Here is an 18,758-nt window from a genome sequence, read left to right as displayed (position 1 = left end):
TAAGAAAATATTAGTACAATTGGGAGTTCCCTAGTGGTCCAGTGGTTAGGACTCAGCACTTTCACTGCTGTGGCCCAGGTTCAAGCCCTGGTCGGGGAAGTAATATCCTGCAAGAGGCGCGGGACGGCCAAAAAAATAAATAAGGCTATGAAAATATTGGTACAATTTATATCAAAGAGTGTTTTGCCTATGTTCTCTTCTAGGAGTTTTATAGTGTCATGTCTTTTTTAAAAATTTTATTTATTTTATTTATTTATTTTTGGCTGTGTTGAGTCTTCGTTGCTGTGCAAGGACTTTCTCTAGTTGCAGCGAGCGGGGTCTGCTCTTCACTGTGGTGTGTGGGCTTCTCATTGCAGTGGCTTCTCTTGTTGCAGAGCACGGGCTTTAGGCACGTGGGCTTCAGTGGTTGTGGCACGTGGGCTCAGTAGTTGTGGCTCGCGGGCTCTAGAGCACGGGCTCAGTAGTTGTGGTGCACGGGCTTAGTTGCTCCGCGGCATGTGGGATCTTCCCAGACCAGGGCTCGAACCCGTGTCTCCTGCATTGGCAGGCGGGTTCTTAACCACTGTACCACCAGGGAAGTCCTATAGTGTCATGTCTTATATTGGGGTCTTTAAACCATTTTGAGTTTATTTTTGTATATGGTGTGAGGGAGTGTTCTAATTTGATGACTTACATGTAGCTCTCCAGTGAATCCCACCACCTCCTTGACCTGAAAATGAGAGGCCACCTTCACTCTGCCCTTCATATTGTGGGGCTGATTCCATAGGTGCCGTGATGACTCTAAGTGCTCCTAGGAATCAGCACCCAGACAGAGGCAAGGAGGGCACCTGCTCTTCTCTCCCTCTCTCAGCTGGGCATCTTCCCCTTCATGCATTTCTTCTCACTGTGACCACCCAGTAGGCACCAGTGACCTCAGTTATACTTGAGACATGAAGCCCCCTCCTTCCTTCATCTCCACTCCCGCCCCCAGGTCCAGTGGGAAGCGACCCTTCTGTAAAGGTTTAGTGGGGAAGGGTTAACAGAAGTTCAGCCCAGGACTGGGGAGACTGTGTCTCTTCTAGGCTAAGAGGACTCTGTTACTCAGCAGACATGGCGTTCGTGCATGTGGGTGAGAGTCTGCAGGCCCCCAGTGCTGCCTGGAACAGGGACAGAAGGAGGATGTGGCACGTGTCTGGATCTTCATGCTGTTCTTAGCTCCACGTCTTCCCTCAAAGTTCAGAGCTTCCGCTCTTCTGCCTCCCTTCTGCACACACCTAGCACTGCCTGGACCCTGGGGTGGGGTGAGTGGAGTAGAGGGAGAGGGACTCCCCCTGTATTGTCCCTCCCTCCGTGGGGTGGGGCCACCTGTGGCCGACGTCTCTGTGTCCCCCTTCTTCTCCTCCAGCTCAGACCTCCCCTGGGACAGGGCTGTGAGCCGAGGGTCTGGCTCCTCGATGGATATGGGGAGGGGGCTCCTCGCCTGAGAGCAGGAGCTCCAGGGGTCGCTGGGCTGTGACCTCAGGGAGGGGGAGGTGCTGAGTGAGCTGTAGCACGTGTAGGTCCCACTGTGGGCTGAGGTCACAGGACTCAAGGTGAAGTTGTTCTGAAAGGGTGGAGCCGTGTCCTGCAGACGAAGGTGCTGGAGAGGAGTGAGTGACCCCTCCTTGGACAGATGGAGGGGATCGGACCAGACCTCAGAGCCACACTACAGGGTCACATTGTCTCTGCAGGGTTCTGAGGCCCACAGCTGGGCTGAGAGGGAGGGTTTCCTGTACGTTCCTGGGGGCGAGGAAGGTCGTGATGTGTACAGAGCCACCCCCAACACACCCTTGACCCTGAGCTGAGGGACCACCATCCTGTCTCCAGGGACCCTGTCTGTGACCCCCCTCTCAGCTGCTCTCAGCCCCTCTGTGTGGGTCTCTCTTATCTCCCGGCACCCGCTCCATTTTTCTCACTCACTCTCCCTGGACCACTGCCCTATCTCAATGTCTGCTCTAGGACCCCTCCCAGGACCCCATCAGCACCAGGGGTGGCTCTGGGCCCAGCACCCTGAGAACACAGTCAGGACATGGGGCAGGACAGGGGTTGCTCACCGGCGATCAGGCTGTCTCCACGGAGCACGAGTGAGCCCGGCTGGGCTGAGAGGGAGGGCTCCTTTACACGCCTGCAGAGAAGGGACAGTGGCACCGAGGGGGACGCACACCCCACACTGCTCACTGGGGCTGCAGTGCGAGCTCTCCCTGGTCTCCCAGGCCTCCCGCCAGTGGTTCTTCCCCGGGAGTCCACTGCCCCTGACCCCCCATCACCCCAGGGCTCACTGGGCACAAGGCTGAGGTCAGGGGTCCAGGAAACGATGGGGCTGGGGGCCCTCACCTGTGACCTGGCGATTCAGAGGGTGACTGGGGTGTGACCAAACGTGTGCAGGGAGCTGGGAGAATCATAGCATCCGCAGGTTCCCCCACGGGAGGAGTTTAGGGGGCCCACAGGGCACACGGCCTGTCCCCTCCCATGGGTCCTCGATGTCCGGTGTCGGATGGGTCAGCACCTCCCTCCTTCAGCAGGTGCAAAGTGCCCGCTGCAGACTGTGAGCTGCATGCCAGGGACACGCTCTCTCCTGAGGCCACCACAGGGCGTGGTTGGGCTGAGAGGGAGGGGCTCTGTGCACTCCTGAGGGAGGGGAAGGGGCTGGGTTAAAGAGGAACCTTTACCCTGCTCACCGCAGGTGTGGGCTGTGAGGGGAGACGTCCGTCCCCCTGAGCCCACACTCTGCTCCCTCTGCCTGTGAGGACGCCGCCGCAGTGGGAGGGGACCCGGGTCCACCCTCCTACCTGTCCCCACCAGGGGCAGGGGGTCACTCTACTCTGACCTGTCTTTCCTGCTGTGATAGACACACTGATACTGCCCTGCAGTGCTTGAGCTCGAGGATTCAAAGGGGAAACTGGCCTTGTTCCTGGAGTCCTGTGGGGCCTTAGCCTCCCAGAGTCCAGAGGGCCTCTCTCTCTATACAGACGGTAGACATCAGCCCTCAGAGAACCCGGAGACAAGATGGTCACAGGGCTTCCCTTGGTGACCATGACACCCGGGTCAGCCCCGATGGAGGGTTTGGGGAGGACCCCTGGAAAGGGATCAGACCTGAAGAGTTAGGGGTGCCCTTCTCCCCTCAGTTTCCCCAGCTGTCATTCCCCAGGCTCCTCCCAGACAGGTCACCATCATTTCAGACCTGCTGTGTTCCCCCCAGATGACCAGGGGCTTGTTGGGTTGAAGCAGGAGGTCTGGGGGGGCCTCACTTGCCTGGACCTGGTTCCACGGGCCCTGACTCAGCCCTGGGAGAGAGTTCCCTGTGAGCACCCATCCCCCAGCACACATCACAGATGCTCCAGGCCTGGTCTGGGCCCTGAGTTCTGGGGTCAGATCTGGGGCTGAGCACATCCTTCCTCCCCCACAATTTCTGCCCCCACTCATCTCCTGAGACCTGGGGTCTCTCAGCTTCAGACCTGGGAGGAGAGGGGCCCCCTCCCCGCTCCCTTCCCCAAAGCTCACCGAGGCAGAGAAGGGCAGTGAGGTTCAGGGTCGTGGCTGTGCCTCCCATGGTCCCCAGCCGTGCTGGTGTCTCACAAAGTCCACAGAGCCAGCAGGACAGACAGATGCACGGGGGGTGACAAGGTGCAGGCTCTGTGTTCCACGTCGGGTTCCTTCATAGTAGCCTCTCAGAAAGAGGAATAGCCCCCCAGGGCCTCACGCTGCTCTACCTGCAGGATGGGGCCCAGGAGACAGCAGGCTCTGGGACCTTCCAGAGCATATCTGGGTCTCACCAGACCCCACGCACTCTGCCTCTCCTCGGGCCAAACCCAAAGCCAGAGAGTGACACTCATCCCAGGACAGGAAGTTGAGGATGCAGGGCAGGGCCTAGGAGCAGCCCAGTTTTGGCTCCGCCCGGGGCGCGGAGAGGGCTCCAGGGCGGTTAACAAGCTGCCCAGTGGCTGCAGGGACAGGCTGCAGGCAGAAGCCCTGACCCCAGAGGGGCTCCTCACAGGCCGCTGGGCTCCAGGGGCTCCTAGTGGTGCCTGAGGCTGAGCCTTTGGAAGAGACACTCGCCCAGCCCAGCCTGGGGGCCGAGCAGCCTGCGGAGGTTGGTCAGGTGGTCGCCCATCTTCTTGATGAGTTTCACCTGCTCATCCAGGAAGTGGCTACAGGAAGTCCAGAGGTGGAGTCTGCGCGGGCAGAGCCCAGGGCCTGCGGACCCACAGGGCCTGGCGCAGGTTCTTCTCCGTCAGCCGGGCGGCTTCCACGGCGTCCTGGGCTTTCCCCACGGCTCCTGGGACGGCTTCGGCACGTCCTGGAAGAGGGCGCGGCCACAGCGCTGCTTTTGCCTTTTCCAGTGAGCTCGGGCCGTCCGGCTTCTCCTCGGCCAGTTCGCGAAACGATGTCTCTGGCCCTCGCGAGCTGCTGCGTCGGGTCGGAAGAGAAGCGCAGAGACAGGTAGGTGTGGGAGAGCGGCAGATGCACGTTACCAGGTGGGTGACTGCGGCCTCCACCTGGCGGAGTAATCGTGACGAATCTGGGAGCTCATGCTTGGTCGGCAGTAAGGAGCTAAGCTCAGAAAATGGTGTTGGCTGGTCCCGGAGGGCGAGGAGAGCTGAGTGGGTGATTCCAAGGTTGTGACTGGAAAAAAGCTTGGAGGGTGGTCAGAGTCTGGAGGAAGGGGCGCCCTTGGGTCTGTTCAGTCCAAACACTGTGGAAGCAAGAGACACATGCGTGGCACCGCCCAGCGCACTGCTTGGTTCCAGTTCTGATTTTGCTTTTCATAGAACCTGTGTGACCTTGGAGAAGCCCCTTCCCTTTCCTGAGATGCTGGAAATGCAAAATTTGTTCCTTCCTTCCAACGTTTATTGAGCGGTTACTATATCCAGACATGAGATTCATCGGTGACGGTGACCGATTCTTTCCCTGGACTCATGGAGCTCTGATGATGACACCAGACAATACATATTTAGACAATAAATAATTTGGGTCTAGTTTTGTTCAGTTGTACAGAAGGAGGAAAACAGTGAGGCCCAGTGACAGGTGGAAGCCCAGCAACCTTGTGATGGGAGTGCGGGGACTTTCTGGAGAAGGAGAGACCCAAGCTGATGGAGGTTAGCACAGGAGTGGTGAGGGGCCGGCACCCTGGGCCGGGAAGAGGGGGAGCTATTCTGAGCACTGGAGTTCAGGGGATGCTGGGCCCTGGTCCTACAGGGTCTAGTGCACCCTGCAAGTGTGCCTGGATTTTATCCTTAAGACAAGAGGGTAACTTTCCGGAAAGGAAGGTATGAACACACAGCTGTGCTGAGATGGCCGCCGCTCCGCAGGGATTGGACTGTGGGAGGACTGTGATGGCAATAAACAGTGATAGAGCTCCAGCACCATTTGACCACTAGGTGATGAGTGGGTCAGTATCTAAGTGGTTTATGAGGTTTTCTTATGTAACCCTTCCACAAATCCTACAACAAAATACATCCGCAGTTGAGTGGGATGAATCAGGAAGACTTCTAGGTGGTTTGGAAAGGGGTTTGTGGTTTTCATAATCGGCTCAAAGATGACCCCTTGAGAAGACACAAGTGTGGTGAGAACTCAGGTGTGCGTCTGGGGAGGGGAGGTGCTTAACTGGGATGAGCTTGCTTTGAGGTAGGAGTTAGCTTCGCTGGTCCTGAGAGGTCAGCCCCTTCTGATCGTCAGCCTCGGGGAATGTCATCTGGAGATACTTGGAATTTACTTGAAGGCAGGTGGAGACCCCGGGAGAATTATTTTTAGGGGAGGGTCCTGCAGTGGATCAGGTTGGGGCCGTGAGAATCAAATTCCTCAGCTGGGAGTGAGGCCCTGGGGTGGAAGAGCCAGGAAGGAGGTGCTGGGTTGCACCAACCAGTCCTCCTGAGTCTGCCGCCGAGCTTGACTGTGGTGCTGGACCAGGGTCATGGATTCGCGGGGCTTCGGGCCAGGGCTGTTGGATGGGTTCATTGTATGTGAGGTGGAAGCGGGTGAAGCACTGAGGGCTCCTCCACTGTCTGCCTTGCTTGTCTAGCGGAGCCGGTGGGGCTGTCACAGAACGGATGACCCCAGGGGAGAAGGAGGCTCGGGGAGATATTTCTAATCCTGTCAACTGACACACAGAGGAACCACCACCTGCCTCCTGCACCGGGAACGCGGTTTTGTTTCTCGCAAACCCTTCCTCTCTCTGACTTCCTTGTTTCTATCCACAGCAGCACCTTCTGGTCATTCCTCTCCATCCAGACCTCTGAGTCGTTTCTGCTCCTCCCCACCTCTTGTCCCCCAGACAGTAACTCTTTTTTTTTTTTTTTTTAAATAAATTTATTTATTTATTTATGGCTACGTTGGGTCTTCGTCGCTCCCTGCGGACTTTCTCTAGCTGCGGCGAGCGGGGCTACTCTTCATTGCGGTGCGCGGGCTTCTCATTGCGGTGGCTTCTCTTGTTGCGCAGCTCGGGCTCTAGGCGCGCGGGCTTCAGTAGTTGTGGCTCATGGGCTTAGTTGCTTCGTGGCCTGTGGGATCTTCCCGGACCCGTGCTCAGTCCCGTGTCCCCTGCATTGGCAGGCAGATTCTTAACCACTGCACCACCAGGGAAGCCCTATTTTTAGTTTTTTAAAAGACCTCCATACTGTTCTCCATAGTGGCTGCACCAATTTATATTCCCACCAACAGTGTAGGAGGGTTCCCTTTTCGCCACACATTCTCCAGCATTTATTATTGGTAGACTTTTTGATGATGGCCATTCTGACCGGTAGAGGTGATAACCTCACTGTGGTTTTGGTTTGCATCTCTCTAATAATTAGTGATGTAGACCGTCTTTTCATGTACCTGTTGGCCATCTGTATGTCTTCTTGGAGAAATGTCTGTTTAGGTCTTCTGTCCATTTTTAACTTGGTAGTTTGTTTTTTTGATATTCAGCTCCATGAGCTGTTTGTATATTTTGGAAATTAATCCCTTGTTGGTCCCATCGTTTGCAGATACTTCTCTCAGTGAGTAGGCCGTCTTTTCATTTCGTTTACAGTCTCCTTTGCTGGGCAAAAGCTTTTAAGTTTAATTAGACCCCATTTGTTTATATATATTTTTTATTTCCATTACTCTAAAGAGACAGATCCAAAAAAATATTGCTGTGATTTATGTCAAAGAGTATTGTGCCTATGTTTTTCCCTAGGAGTTTTATAGTATCTGGTCTTACATTTAGGTCTTTAATTGATTTTGAATCTTTTTGTGTGTATGGTGTTAGAGAATGTTCTAATTTCATCCTTTTACACGCAGCTGTCCGGTTTGCCTAGCACCACTTGTTGAAGAGACTGTCTTTTCTCCATTGTATATTCTTGCCTCCTTTGTCGAATACTAAAATTGACCATAGGTGTATGGGTTTATTTCTGGGCTCTCACATCTGTTCCATTGATCCTTGGGTCTGTTTTTGTGCCAATATCATTCTCTTTTGATTACTGTAGCTTTGTGGTATTGTCTGAAGTCTGGGAGGGTTATGCCCCCAGGTTTGTTCTTTTTCCTCAGGATTGTTTTTGCAATTCTGGGTCTTTTGTGGTTCCATATAAATTTTAGGATTATTTGTTCTAGTTCTGTGAAAAATGTCATGGGTAATTTGATAGGTATTGTGTTAAATCTGTAGATTGCTTTGGGTAGTATGACCATTTTACCTGTATCAATTATTCCAATCTGAGAGCATGGGATAGCTTTCCATTTCTTTGAATTATCTTCAGTTTCCTTTATCAATGTTTTACAGTTCTCAAAGTATATGTCTTTCATCTCCTTCATCAGGTTTACTCCTAGGTATTTTATTTTTGATGCAATTTTAAGAGATTGATTTTTTACATTTTTTTCTGATATTTCACTGTTAGTGTAATGAAAAGCAACAGATGTCTCTGTGTCAATCTTGCATCCTGCTACCTTGCTGAATTAACTTATCAGTTCTAATAGTTGTTGTGTGGAGTCTTTAGGGTTTTCTGTATGGAGTATCATGCCATCTGCATGCAATGACAGTTTTACCTCTTTGCTTCCAATTTGAATACCTTTTTCTTTTTCCTTGTCTGATTGCTGTGGCTAGGACTTGCAATACTATGTTGGACAGAAGTGGTGAGAGTGGGCATCCTTGTCTTGTTCCACAATTTAGCTGGAAGGCTTTCAGCTTTTCACCATTGAGTATTATGTTGGCTGTGGGTTTATCATAAATAGCTTTTATTATGTTGAGATATGTCCCCTTTGTACTCACTTTGGTGAGTGTTTATCATGAATGGGTGTTGAATTTTATGAAATGCTTTTTCCGCATCTGTTGAGATGATCATGTGGTTTTGTGTGTGTTTTTTTTAAACATCTTTACTGGAGTATAATTGCTTTACATTGTTGTGTTAGTTGCTGCTGTATAACAAAGTGAATCAGCTATGTGTATACGTATATCCCCATATCCCCTCCCTCTTGCGTCTCCCTCCCACCCTCCCTATCTCGGCCCTCTGTGTGGTCACAAAGCACTGAGCTGATCTCCCTGTGCTATGAGGCTGCTTCCCACTAGCCATCTGTTTTACATTTGGTAGTGTATATATGTCAATGCCACCCTCTCGCTTAGTCTCAGCTTACCCTACCCCCTCCCTGTGTCCTCAAGTCCATTCTCTATGTCTGCGTCTTTATTCCTGTCCTGCCCCTAGGTTCTTCAGAACCTTTTTTGTTTTTAGATTCCATATATATGTGTTAGCATATGGTATTTGTTTTTCTCTTTCTGACTTACTTCACTCTGTACTTCACTCTAGGTCCATCTACGTCACTACAAATAACTCAATTTCGTTTCTTTTTATAGCTGAGTAATATTCCATTGTATATATGTGCCACATCTTCTTTATCCACTCATTTGTCGATGGACACTTAGGTTGCTTCCATGTCCTGGCTATTGTAAGTAGTGCTGCAGTGAACATTGTGGTACATGACTCTTTTTGAATTACGGTTTTCTCAGGGTATATGCCCAGTAGTGGGATTGCTGGGTCATATGGTAGTTCTACTTTTAGTTTTTTAAGGAACCTCCATACTGTTCTCCATAGTGGCTGTATCAATTTACATTCCCACCAACAGTGCGAGAGGGTTCCCTTTTCCCCACACCCTCTCCAGCATTTATTGTTTGTAGATTTTTTGATGATGGCCATTGTGACTGGTGTGAGGTGATACGTCATTGTAGTTTTCATTTACATTCCTCTAATGATTAGTGATGTTGAGCATCCTTTCCTGTGTTTGTTGGCAACCTGTATATCTTCTTTGGAGAAATGTCTATTTAGGTCTTCTGCCCTTTTTTGGATTGGATTGTTTGTTTTTTTGATATTGAGCTGCATGAGCTGCTTATATATTTTGGAGATTAATCCCTTGTCAGTTGCTTCATTTGCAAATATTTTCTCCCATTCTGAGGGTTGTCTTTTGGTCTTGTTTATGGTTTCCTTTGCTGTGCAAAAGCTTTTAAGTTTCACTAGGTTCCATTTGTTAATTTTTGTTTTTATTTCCATTTCTCTAGGAGGTGGGTCAAAAAGGATCTTGCTGTGATTTATGTCATAGAGTGTTCTGCCTGTGTTTTCCTCTAAGAGTTTTATAGTGTCTGGCCTTACATTTAGGACTTTAATCCATTCTGAGTTTATTTTTGTGTATGGTGTTAGGAAGTGTTCTAATTTCATTCTTTTATATGTAGCTGTCCAGTTTTCCCAGCACCGCTTATTGAAGAGGCTGTCTTTTCTCCATTGTATATTCTTGCCTCCTTTATCAAAGATAAGGTGACCATATGTGTGTGGGTTTATCTCTGGGCTTTCTATCCTGTTCCATTGATCTCTATTTCTGTTTTTGTGCCAGTACCATCCTGTCTTGATTACTGTAGCTTTGTAGTATAGTCTGAAGTCAAGGAGTCTGATTCCTCCAGCTCCGTTTTTCTTTCTCAAGACTGCTTTGGATATTCCATGTCTTTTGTTTTTCATGCAAACTGTGAAATTTTTTGTTCTAGTTCTGTGGAAAATGCCATTGGTAGTTTGATAGGGATTGCATTGAATCTGTCGATTGCTTTGGGTAGTATAGTCATTACCAATGTTGATTCTTCCAATCCAAGAATATGGTATATCTGTCCATCTGTTTGTATCATCTTTAATCTATTTCATCAGTGTCTTATAGTTGTCTGCATACAGGTCTTTTGTCTCCTTAGGTAGGTTCCCTCTCAGGTATTTTATTCTTTTTGTTGTAATGGTAAATGGGAATGTTTCCTTAATTTCTCTTTCAGATGTTTCATCATTAGTATATAGGAATGCAAGAGATTTCTGTGCATTAATTTTGTATCCTGCTACTTTACCAAATTCATTGATTAGCTCTGGTAGTTTTCTGGTAGCATCTGTAGGATTCTCTATGTGTATTATCATGTCATCTGCAAACAGTGACAGATTTACTTCTTTTCCGATTTGGATTTGTTTTATTTCTTTTTCTTCTCTGATTGCTGTGGCTAAAACTTCCAAAACTATGTTGAATAATAGTGGTGAGAGTGGGCAGCCTTGTCTCGTTCCTGATTTTAGTGGAAATGATTTCAGGTTTTCATCATTGAGAATGATGTTGGCTGTGGGTTTGTCATATATGGCCTTTCTTATGTTGAGGTAAGTTCCCTCTATGGCTACTTTCTGGAGAGTTTTTATCATAAATGGGTGCTGAATTTTGTCAGAAGCTTTTTCTGTATTTATTGAGTTTATCATATGGTGTTTATCCTTCAATTTGTTAATATCGTATATCATATTGATTGATTTGCGTATATTGAAGAATCCTTGCATTCCTGGGATAAACCCCACTTGATCGTGGTGAATGATCCTTTAAATGTGCTGTTGGATTCTGTTTGCTAGTATTGTGTTGAGGATTTTTGCATCTATGTTCATCAATGATATTGGTCTGTAGTTTTCTTTTTTTGTAACATCAGGGTTATGGTGGCCTCATAGAATGAGTTTGGGATTGTTCCTCCCTCTGCTATATTTTGGAAGAGTTTGAGAAGGATAGGTGTTGGGTCTTCTCTAAATGCTTGATAGAATTTGCCTTTGAATCCATCTGGTCCTGGGCTTTTGTTTATTGGAAGATTTTAAATCACAGTTTCAATTTCAATGCCTGTGATTGATCTGTTTATATTTTCTGTCTCTTCCTGGTTCAGTCTCGGAAGGTTGTGCTTTTATAAGAAATTGTCCATTTCTTCCAGGTTGTCCATTTTATTGGCATGGAGTTGCTTGTAGTAATCTCTCATGATCCTTTGTATTTCTGTGGTGTCAGTTGTTACTTCTCCTTTTCATTTCTAATTCTAGTCTCATAGCGTTGTGGTCGGAAAAGATACTTGATACAATTTCAGTTTTCTTAAATTTACCAAGGCTTGATTTGTGACCCAAGATATGATCTATCCTGGAGAATGTTCCATGAGCACTTGAGAAGAAAGTGTATTCTGTTGTTTTTGGATGGAATGTCCTATAAATATCAATTAAGTCCATCTTGTTTAATGTATCATTTAAAGCTTGTGTTTCCTTATTTATTTTCATTTTGGTTGATCTGTCCGTTGGCAAAAGTGGGGTGTTAAAGTCCCCTGCTATTATTGTGTTATTGTCGCTTTCCCCTTTTATGGCTGTTAATGTTTGCCTTATGTATTGAGGTGCTCCTGTGTTGGGTGCATAAGTATTTATAATTGTTATATCTTCTTCTTGGATTGATCCGTTGATCATTATGTAGTGTCCTTCTTTGTCTCTTGTAATAGTCTTTGTTTTAGAGTCTGTTTTGTCTGATATGAGAATTGCTACTCCAGCTTTCTTTTGATTTCCATTTTCATGGAATATCTTTTTCCATCCCCTCACTTTCATCTGTATGTGTCCCTAGGTCTGAAGTGGGTCTCTTGTAGACAGCATATATGGGTCTTGTTTTTGTATCCATTCAGCCAGTCTGTGTCTTTTGGTTGGAGCATTTAATCCATTTACATTTAAGGTAATTTTCGATATGTATGTTCCTATTACCATTTTCTAAATTGTTTTGGGTTTGTTATTATAGGTCTTTTCCTTCTCTTGTGTTTCCTGCCTATAAAAGTTCCTTTAGCATTTGTTGTGAAGCTGGTTTGGTGGTGCTGAATTCTCTTAGCTTTTGCTTGTCTGTAAAGGTTTTAATTTCTCTGTTGAATCTGAATGAGATCCTTGCTGGGTAGAGTAATCTTGGTTGTAAGTTTTTCCCTTTCATCACTTTAAATATGTCCTGCCACTCCCTTCTGGCCTGCAGAGTTTCTGCTGAAAGATCAGCTGTTCACCTTATGGGGATTCCCTTGTATGTTATTTGTTGCTTTTCCATTGCTGCTTTTAGTATTTTTCCTTGTATTTAATTTTTGATAGTTTGAAAAATACGTGTCTTGGCATGATTCTCCTTGGATTTATCCTGTATGGGACTCTCTGTGCTTCCTGGACTTGATTGACTATTTCCTTTCCCATATTAGGGAAGTTTTCAACTATAATCTCTTCACATATTTTCTCAGTCCCTTTCTTTTTCGCTTCTTCTACTGGGATTCCTATAATTTGAATGTTGGTACATTTAATGTTGTCCCAGAGGTCTCTGAGACTGTCCTCAATTCTTTTCATTCTTTTTTCTTTATTCTGCTCTGCAGTAGTTATTTCCACTATTTTATTTTCCAGGTCAGTTATCCATTCTTCTGCCTCAGTTATTCTGCTATTGATTCCTTCTAGAGAATTTTAAATTTCATTTATTGTGTTGTTTATCATTGTTTGTTTGCTTTTTAGTTCTTCTAGATCCTTGTTAAACGTTTCTTGTATTTTCTCCATTCTATTTCCAAGATTTGGATCATCTTGACTATCAGTACTCTGAATTCTTTTTCAGGTAGACTGCCTATTTCCTCTTCATTTGTTTGGTCTGGTGGGTTTTTACCTTGCTCTTTCATCTGCTGTGTATTTCTCTGTGTTCTCATTTTGCTTAACTTACTGTGTTTGGGGTCTCCTTTTTGCAGGCTGAAGGTTCATAGTTCCCATTGTTTTTGGTGTCTGCCCCCAGTGGGTAAGGTTGGTAAGTGGCTTGTGTAGGCTTCCTGGTAGAGGGGACTGGTGCCTGTGTTCTGGTGGATGAGGCTGGATCTTGTCTTCCTGGTGGGCAGGACCATGTCTGGTGGTGTGTTCTGGGGCGTCTGTGAGCTTAGTATGATGTTAGGCAGCCTCTCTGCTAATGGGTGAGGTTGTGTTCCTGTCTTGCTAGTTGTTTGGCATGGGGTGTCCAGCACTGTAGCTTGCTGGTCGTTGAGTGGAGCTGTGTCTTAGCGTGGAGACGGAGATCTCTTGGAGAGCTCTCACCGATTGATATTTCATGGGGCCAGGAGGTCTCTGGTGGTCTCTGAACTCAGCTCTCCCACCTCAGAGGCTCAGGCCTGACACCCGGCTGGAGCACCAAGACCCTGTCAGCCACACGGCTGGAGTGCCGTCAGGGTTGGGGAGGCTGGCCTGCAGTGGCTCTCCTTCTGTGCTGCACGTGAGAATCACCAGCTTCTTCCTTGTTTTGCCCCAAAGGCAGTGTGTTTCACAGAGAAAAACAGTAGCCTTGAAAACAGTCACGGCTCTGCGATGGCTTTTTCTTTTTCCTTTGTGTTTAGTCTGGTTTCACTTGCTCACAGGGGGCCACGTGCAGAGGCCTCGCACCTGGCTCTTCCAGCTGGAGTTCCTAGTGCGGAATGGGTTTTGTCTTTTCTTTTGTTGATACGTTGTATCACACTGATTGATCTGTGTATGTTGAACCATCCTTGTGACCCTGCCATGAATCCAACTTGATCATGGTGTATGATTCTTTTTATGTGTTGTTGGATTTGGTTTGCTAATATTTTGTTAAGCGTTTTTGCATCTATATTCATCAGAAATATTGGTCTGTAATTTTCTTTTTTGCCAGTGTCTTTGTCTCGTTTTGGGTATCAGGGTGATTGTGGCTTCAGACAATGCCTTTGGGACTGTTTCCTCCTCTTCAGTATTTTGGAAGTGTTTGAGAAGGCTCAGTGTAAGATCTTCTTTTTACGTTTGGCAGAATTCTCTCATGAGGTCATCCAGTCCTGGATGTTTGTTTGCAGGGAGGTTTTTCTTTCTGTTGTTTTAACATCTTTATTGGAGTATAATTGCTTTATAACAAAGTGAATCAGCTATGCATATACATATATCCCCATATCTCCTCCCTCTTGCGTCTCCCTCCCACCCTCCCTATCCCACCCCTCCAGGCGGTCACAGAGCACCGAGCTGATCTCCCTGTGCTATGCGGCTGCTTCCCACTAGCTCTCTGTGTTACATTTGGTAGTGTAGATATGTCCATGTCAGATTCTATTTCAGTCGTAGTGATCAGTCTATTCAAAGTTAACTATTTCTTCTCGATTCAGTTTTGGTGGGCTGTATGTTCCTAAAACGTGTCCATTTCTTCTAGGTTGTCCAGTTTGTTAGCAAAGCATTGTTTATAGTATTCTCATGATTTTTTGTATTTCTCTGGTATCAATTGTTATTTTTCCTCTTTAGATTCTTATTTTGTTTAGTTGGGTCCCACATTGTCCGCTTTTGAATATGATGTAATGAAGTACACTCTTATAGTTTTCCTTTACTTACTGACCATCAGGCTTGAAAATTGATCTGTATTATTGTAGCCGTTTAACTTTGTGTATTTTTCTGTCTCATAAAATTCGGTTGCATATGTATAAGAATCCATTCATTTTCGGTGAGATTTGTTTCTATGATTTTGTCTAATATGAACGAGCCCTCTGTCACAGTTCTCCTGAATGTATACCCATGGTTATGTACACCTTTTCCCTAAGTTATGTAACTGTGGGTCAGAGCTGTGTGTCTCCTTTTAACCGATAATTCTTATTTACTCCCCAGATTGACTGAGGCGGTTAGTACACCTGCCAGTAATGTATTGGGACTTAAAGTGCTCAGTGTTTTCTCCCACAGCTGGTATTTCCATTGTTTTCTCTTTTGCCTCTCATGGGGATGGACTAGGATGCAAAGGCCTAGGACTAGGATAATTTCATGGAAACCAGGGCATAAAGCTGAAGTGGAAATGATCTACTCGTGATGCTTTATGTAAAGGACACATCTGTGTGTATCGGGGTCATCACCGAGCTGTGCTCCAGCTGGATCAGGCTCAGTTCTTTGGGAAGGACAATTCTACGCATTACTTCCCCACTCTGCTTTAGCGCATTCATACACGTACCATGAGGTTGGCCACGAAGAGAGTATTTTTTTTTTTTTTGCGGTATACAGGCCTCACTGTTGCGGCCTCTCCCGTTGCGGAGCACAGGCTCCGGACGCGCAGGCTCAGCGGCCATGGCTCACGGGCCCAGCCGCTGCGCGGCATGTGGGATCTTCCCGGACCGGGGCACGAACCCGTGTCCCCTGCATCAGCAGGCGGACTCTCAGCCACTGAGCCACCAGGGAAGCCCGAAGAGAGGATTTACACTGAAGAAAGAGACAAATGCCATACATCTGGGCTTTTTACAAAATGATAAATTCCTAAGCCCGTTTACCAGCACAGCAGCTGACTGTCACTTCAAACGCCACGGTGTTCCTTCACACTAATGGTGTTTCTGGAGAAACTATACCAGGTGTCATCTGACGAGGAGAGAAGGGCTTGAGGGGTCCAGAGGGACTTTTAGGGAAGAGTTTTGGATTTATCTGTTCGAAACAGGACCCCAAGTTGACCCATTTATTCAGTTACTTAAACGACATTCTGTTTCTGACTGAAGGGATGGAGGTCAATAGCACACAGCAGCCAATGTGGAAATTAAAAAAACACAAATATATTACATGAAAGTGGGCCAGAGCATGAAGGTGTGTAACGTGTGGACACAGACCTGCCGTGAGGGATGTGCCTCAGGTCACAGGGGTGAGAGGGGACGGGGCAGTCAGGGAGAGTCATCACTGGTGGGGGGGGAAGGCACCATGGTTATCCGAGGCCCAGTCCTCCACAGGGACTCCTCTCTGGAGGCCCACTGTGTCCCCTCATTCATTACTACCTCAGACATTTCTGGGGACAGAGCCCTGAGCTGACTGAGTCAGAGAGGACAGGGTCAGGGTCCCTCACCTGAAACCGCAAGCTCCAGGGGGGCACTGGCGTGAGACAGCAGGTAGGGGTGACTGCTGAGTGAGCTGTAGCACCTGTAGGTCCCATTGTGGGCTGAGGTCACGGGATTCATGGAGAATTCGGCCTGGAAATGCCCACCTCGGTACTTTGATCTAAGACGCAGTGGGGGCCGGGCTGCCCCCTCCTTGGACAGAAGGAAAGTTTCCTTTGTGCTCCCTGACTGACACAGCAGGGTCACGTTCTCTCCTGAGGCCACCACGGGGCCCGGCTGCATCGAGAGGGAGGCCGTGTCAGGTAACCACCCTAGAGAGAGGAAGGGGGGTGAGGGGCTGCCCGCCCCCTGGTTCCTAACTGCGACTCAGCAGGGCCTCCCTGAGGCCCCTCATCTCTGTCTGTCTCTGTTTTCTCCGAGTCTCTCCCTCTCCCTGCCCACCCCCGTCTCTCTCTGTCTCTCTCGCTCCCTCCCTGGGGACCCCTCACGCCTGGTCCCAGCATCACCAGCTGGGGCTCCCCCGGCAGGGCCTGTGCAGAGTCTGGGTCCCTGACTGACCCGCTGGCTCCTCACCTGCCACCAGGATGTCCAGGGGGTCACTGGGGGCCGACCACTCGGAGGAGAGGTTGTGTCCACCGTAGCATCTGTACCGGCCCGCGAGGGTGTTGGTCACCGGGCCCAGGGGGAAGTCGGCCTGAGAGAGCCCAGCCTGGGGCTGCTGGCCAGGGCGCTGGGGGAGGGCCTGTCTCCCTTCCTGGGACAGAGCGAATCTGTCATAGCCGACGTCAGAGCGACACTGGAGGGTCAGGCTCTGTCCAGAGGCCACGACAGGGCCCTGCGGGGTCAGGAGGGAGGGCTTCGCAGACACACCTGGGGGAAGACCAACCCTGGGCTGTAGGGGCTGGTTCCTCCCATGAAGCCCCTTCTCCCATCCTGGTCCCCAGGCCTCATTGTCGCTCACACTCTGTGTCTCTGTCCTGTGCGACCCGCTCCCCCCTCACCCCACCCTCTTATCTGGGACAATCCTGGGAGAAAAGCATCTAATAATCTGTCTCGTGCCTCAAGAAGTACGTGAGGCCAGGGTGGGACCTCCTCACCTGAGACCAGGAGCTTCAGGGGGTCACTGGGGGCCGACCACACCTGGGGGGTGTCCCTGTAAAAGCCGTGGCATCTGAACATCCACCTGTGGCTGGGGGTCACGTGACCCACGGGGAGCAGGCCCTGGGTCCGCCCATGAGGGTCTCGCTGTGCATCCAGGGTCCAGGAGGACTTGGGTTCTCCTTCCTTAGTCAGAATGAACCCGTCCAGTCGCTGCCATGAGCCACACTGGAGGGTCACGTTCCCTCCCGAGGTGACCACAGGGCTCGGCAGGGCTGAGAGGGTGGGTTTCCTGTGGGCCCCTAGGAGAGAAGGAGGGAGCTTCTGAAATGGGGCTCACACCCCCCTTTCCTCCTCCAGGGCTGGGCTGTGAGAGGGACACACCCCTGAGAGCAGACCCTCTTCCTGAGGGCAGAGCCCGATGCTGGGACCCCCGAGTGTCCTCTCACCTGTCACCACCAGCTCCAGGGGGCCACTGCTCTGTAACCGGCCAGTGGGGCTGTGATAGTAACAGTGATATCTCCCTGCATAGTCTTGTGTCATGTGTGAGATGGAGAACTTGCCCTTGTCCCCGGGCTCCGGTGAGGGCTGTCTGTACCAGGGAGCTGAGCTTCCCTCTTTATTCAGATAGAACTCCCGGACCCCCAGGGTCCCCTGACACCAGATGGTCACGGGGCTCCCCCAGGGGATCACAGAGCCTGGCTCAGCCCAGATGGTGGGTTTGGGGAGGGTGCCTGGAAGGACATCAGAGGCTGGGTCACAAGACATCCTCACCCCCAGGTCCCCAGCTCTCTGCCCCCAACCTCCCGGACTCCCCTTCCTTCAGCTCAAAACTGCTGTTCCCCACCCCACTGCCTGGGGGTAGCCCCTTGTCCCCATGATCAGGAGGGAGCTGGGACACCTGGGGACAGACTCACCTGCCTGCACCTGAGGTCTCAGGCCCACACTCAGCCCTGGAAGAGAGACCCCTGTGAGAGGCTCGCCCTGAATCCTGAGCAGCGCCTCTCCTACCCGTGAGCCTCCTGAGTCCTGGGGTGTCCTGACAGAGCAGCCTGGCTGTGGGGAGGGGTCCCTCCCTGGCTGGGGCTTCCCCTCCCCCTCCTCCATCTCACCGAGGCAGAGCAGGGCCGTGAGTCTGGGGGTCATGGCGTCTCGTCCCTGTGGTTCAGGCGGTGCAGATGGAGGAGACCACGGTGCCCTCAGGACGGAGACCCGAGGGTGTGTCCACTGGGAGGCTGGTCCTCCCCGTTACGGGACTGTCACGTCAGCGGCCCCACAGGAAGGGGAACTGCCCCTCCCCAGGAGCCTGGCTGTCATTCCCATGAGAGACCCGGTGTCTTCCTGAGACGCCCCTTCCAGGTGAGGGTGACCCGAGCACGTCTTTCCCTCTCACAGCCTCCCCGTTGGGTCTCCTTCGTCCTTAGCCGGTCCATCGGCAGGTCCCTGTGGGGTCCTCACCATGGACAGGGGTCACCCTGGCCCTGGCGATGCTTCAGGGAGGTTGCAGGTTCCTGCTGCACCGCCGAGCTCAGATCAGCAGAGACACACGTTTAACATCTGCCTACAGCTCCCTGGAGGT

The 18,758-nt window shown here is 49.7% G+C and overlaps 2 protein-coding genes and 1 non-coding gene across 6 annotated transcripts in view; 2 read left to right on the top strand and 1 right to left on the bottom strand.

The window, feature by feature from the left end:
* CDC42EP5 (CDC42 effector protein 5) overlaps nucleotides 1-18,758 on the top strand; it is a 74,363-nt gene that overhangs the window by 8,577 nt on the left and 47,028 nt on the right. The window contains exon 1 of one of the 2 annotated variants that reach the window (XM_032612981.1): nucleotides 18,643-18,756. The exons of the other annotated variant lie outside the window; for it this stretch is intronic. The gene's annotated coding sequence lies outside the window, so the exon portion shown is untranslated. Of the gene's footprint in view, nucleotides 1-18,642; nucleotides 18,757-18,758 lie in introns of those variants that run through there. 2 annotated transcript variants of the gene reach the window in all.
* Nucleotides 28-99, top strand: TRNAE-UUC. The gene has a single exon. It is a non-coding gene; the product is annotated as a tRNA-Glu (tRNA).
* Nucleotides 16,061-18,408, bottom strand: LOC116743807 (leukocyte immunoglobulin-like receptor subfamily A member 6). Of its 3 annotated transcripts, none has more exons than XM_032612826.1 (6): nucleotides 18,292-18,408; nucleotides 18,097-18,147; nucleotides 17,629-17,913; nucleotides 17,179-17,481; nucleotides 16,655-16,951; nucleotides 16,061-16,392 (listed from the first exon to the last, which is right to left on the bottom strand). In XM_032612826.1, the coding sequence occupies exons 1-6, from the start codon at nucleotides 18,323-18,325 to the stop codon at nucleotides 16,076-16,078; spliced, it is 1,287 nt and encodes a 428-aa protein (XP_032468717.1). In that variant the 5' UTR covers nucleotides 18,326-18,408; the 3' UTR covers nucleotides 16,061-16,075. The 3 variants fall into 3 exon arrangements, with proteins under 3 accessions (XP_032468717.1, XP_032468718.1, XP_032468719.1); XM_032612827.1 differs by having other exon boundaries at nucleotides 18,097-18,132; nucleotides 18,292-18,398; XM_032612828.1 differs by having other exon boundaries at nucleotides 16,095-16,357.

This window comes from Phocoena sinus, chromosome 19, assembly GCF_008692025.1.
Source record: "Phocoena sinus isolate mPhoSin1 chromosome 19, mPhoSin1.pri, whole genome shotgun sequence".
Classification (NCBI taxonomy): Eukaryota; Metazoa; Chordata; class Mammalia; order Artiodactyla; family Phocoenidae; genus Phocoena; species Phocoena sinus.
The sequence above is the reverse complement of the archived record's forward strand: the minus strand, read 5'-3'. Positions and strand labels throughout refer to the sequence as shown.

What these genes read in the sequence shown, in the direction of transcription:
- LOC116743807 (XM_032612826.1), bottom strand. Translation starts at nt 18,325, where the DNA reads ATGACCCCCAGACTCACGGCCCTGCTCTGCCTCG. An exon ending in CACGGCCCTGCTCTGCCTCG is followed by an intron (nt 18,148 to 18,291) that starts GTGAGATGGAGG and finishes AGCCTCTCACAG; the next exon opens with GGGTCTCTCTTCCAGGGCTG. An exon ending in GAGACCTCAGGTGCAGGCAG is followed by an intron (nt 17,914 to 18,096) that starts GTGAGTCTGTCC and finishes ATGTCCTTCCAG; the next exon opens with GCACCCTCCCCAAACCCACC.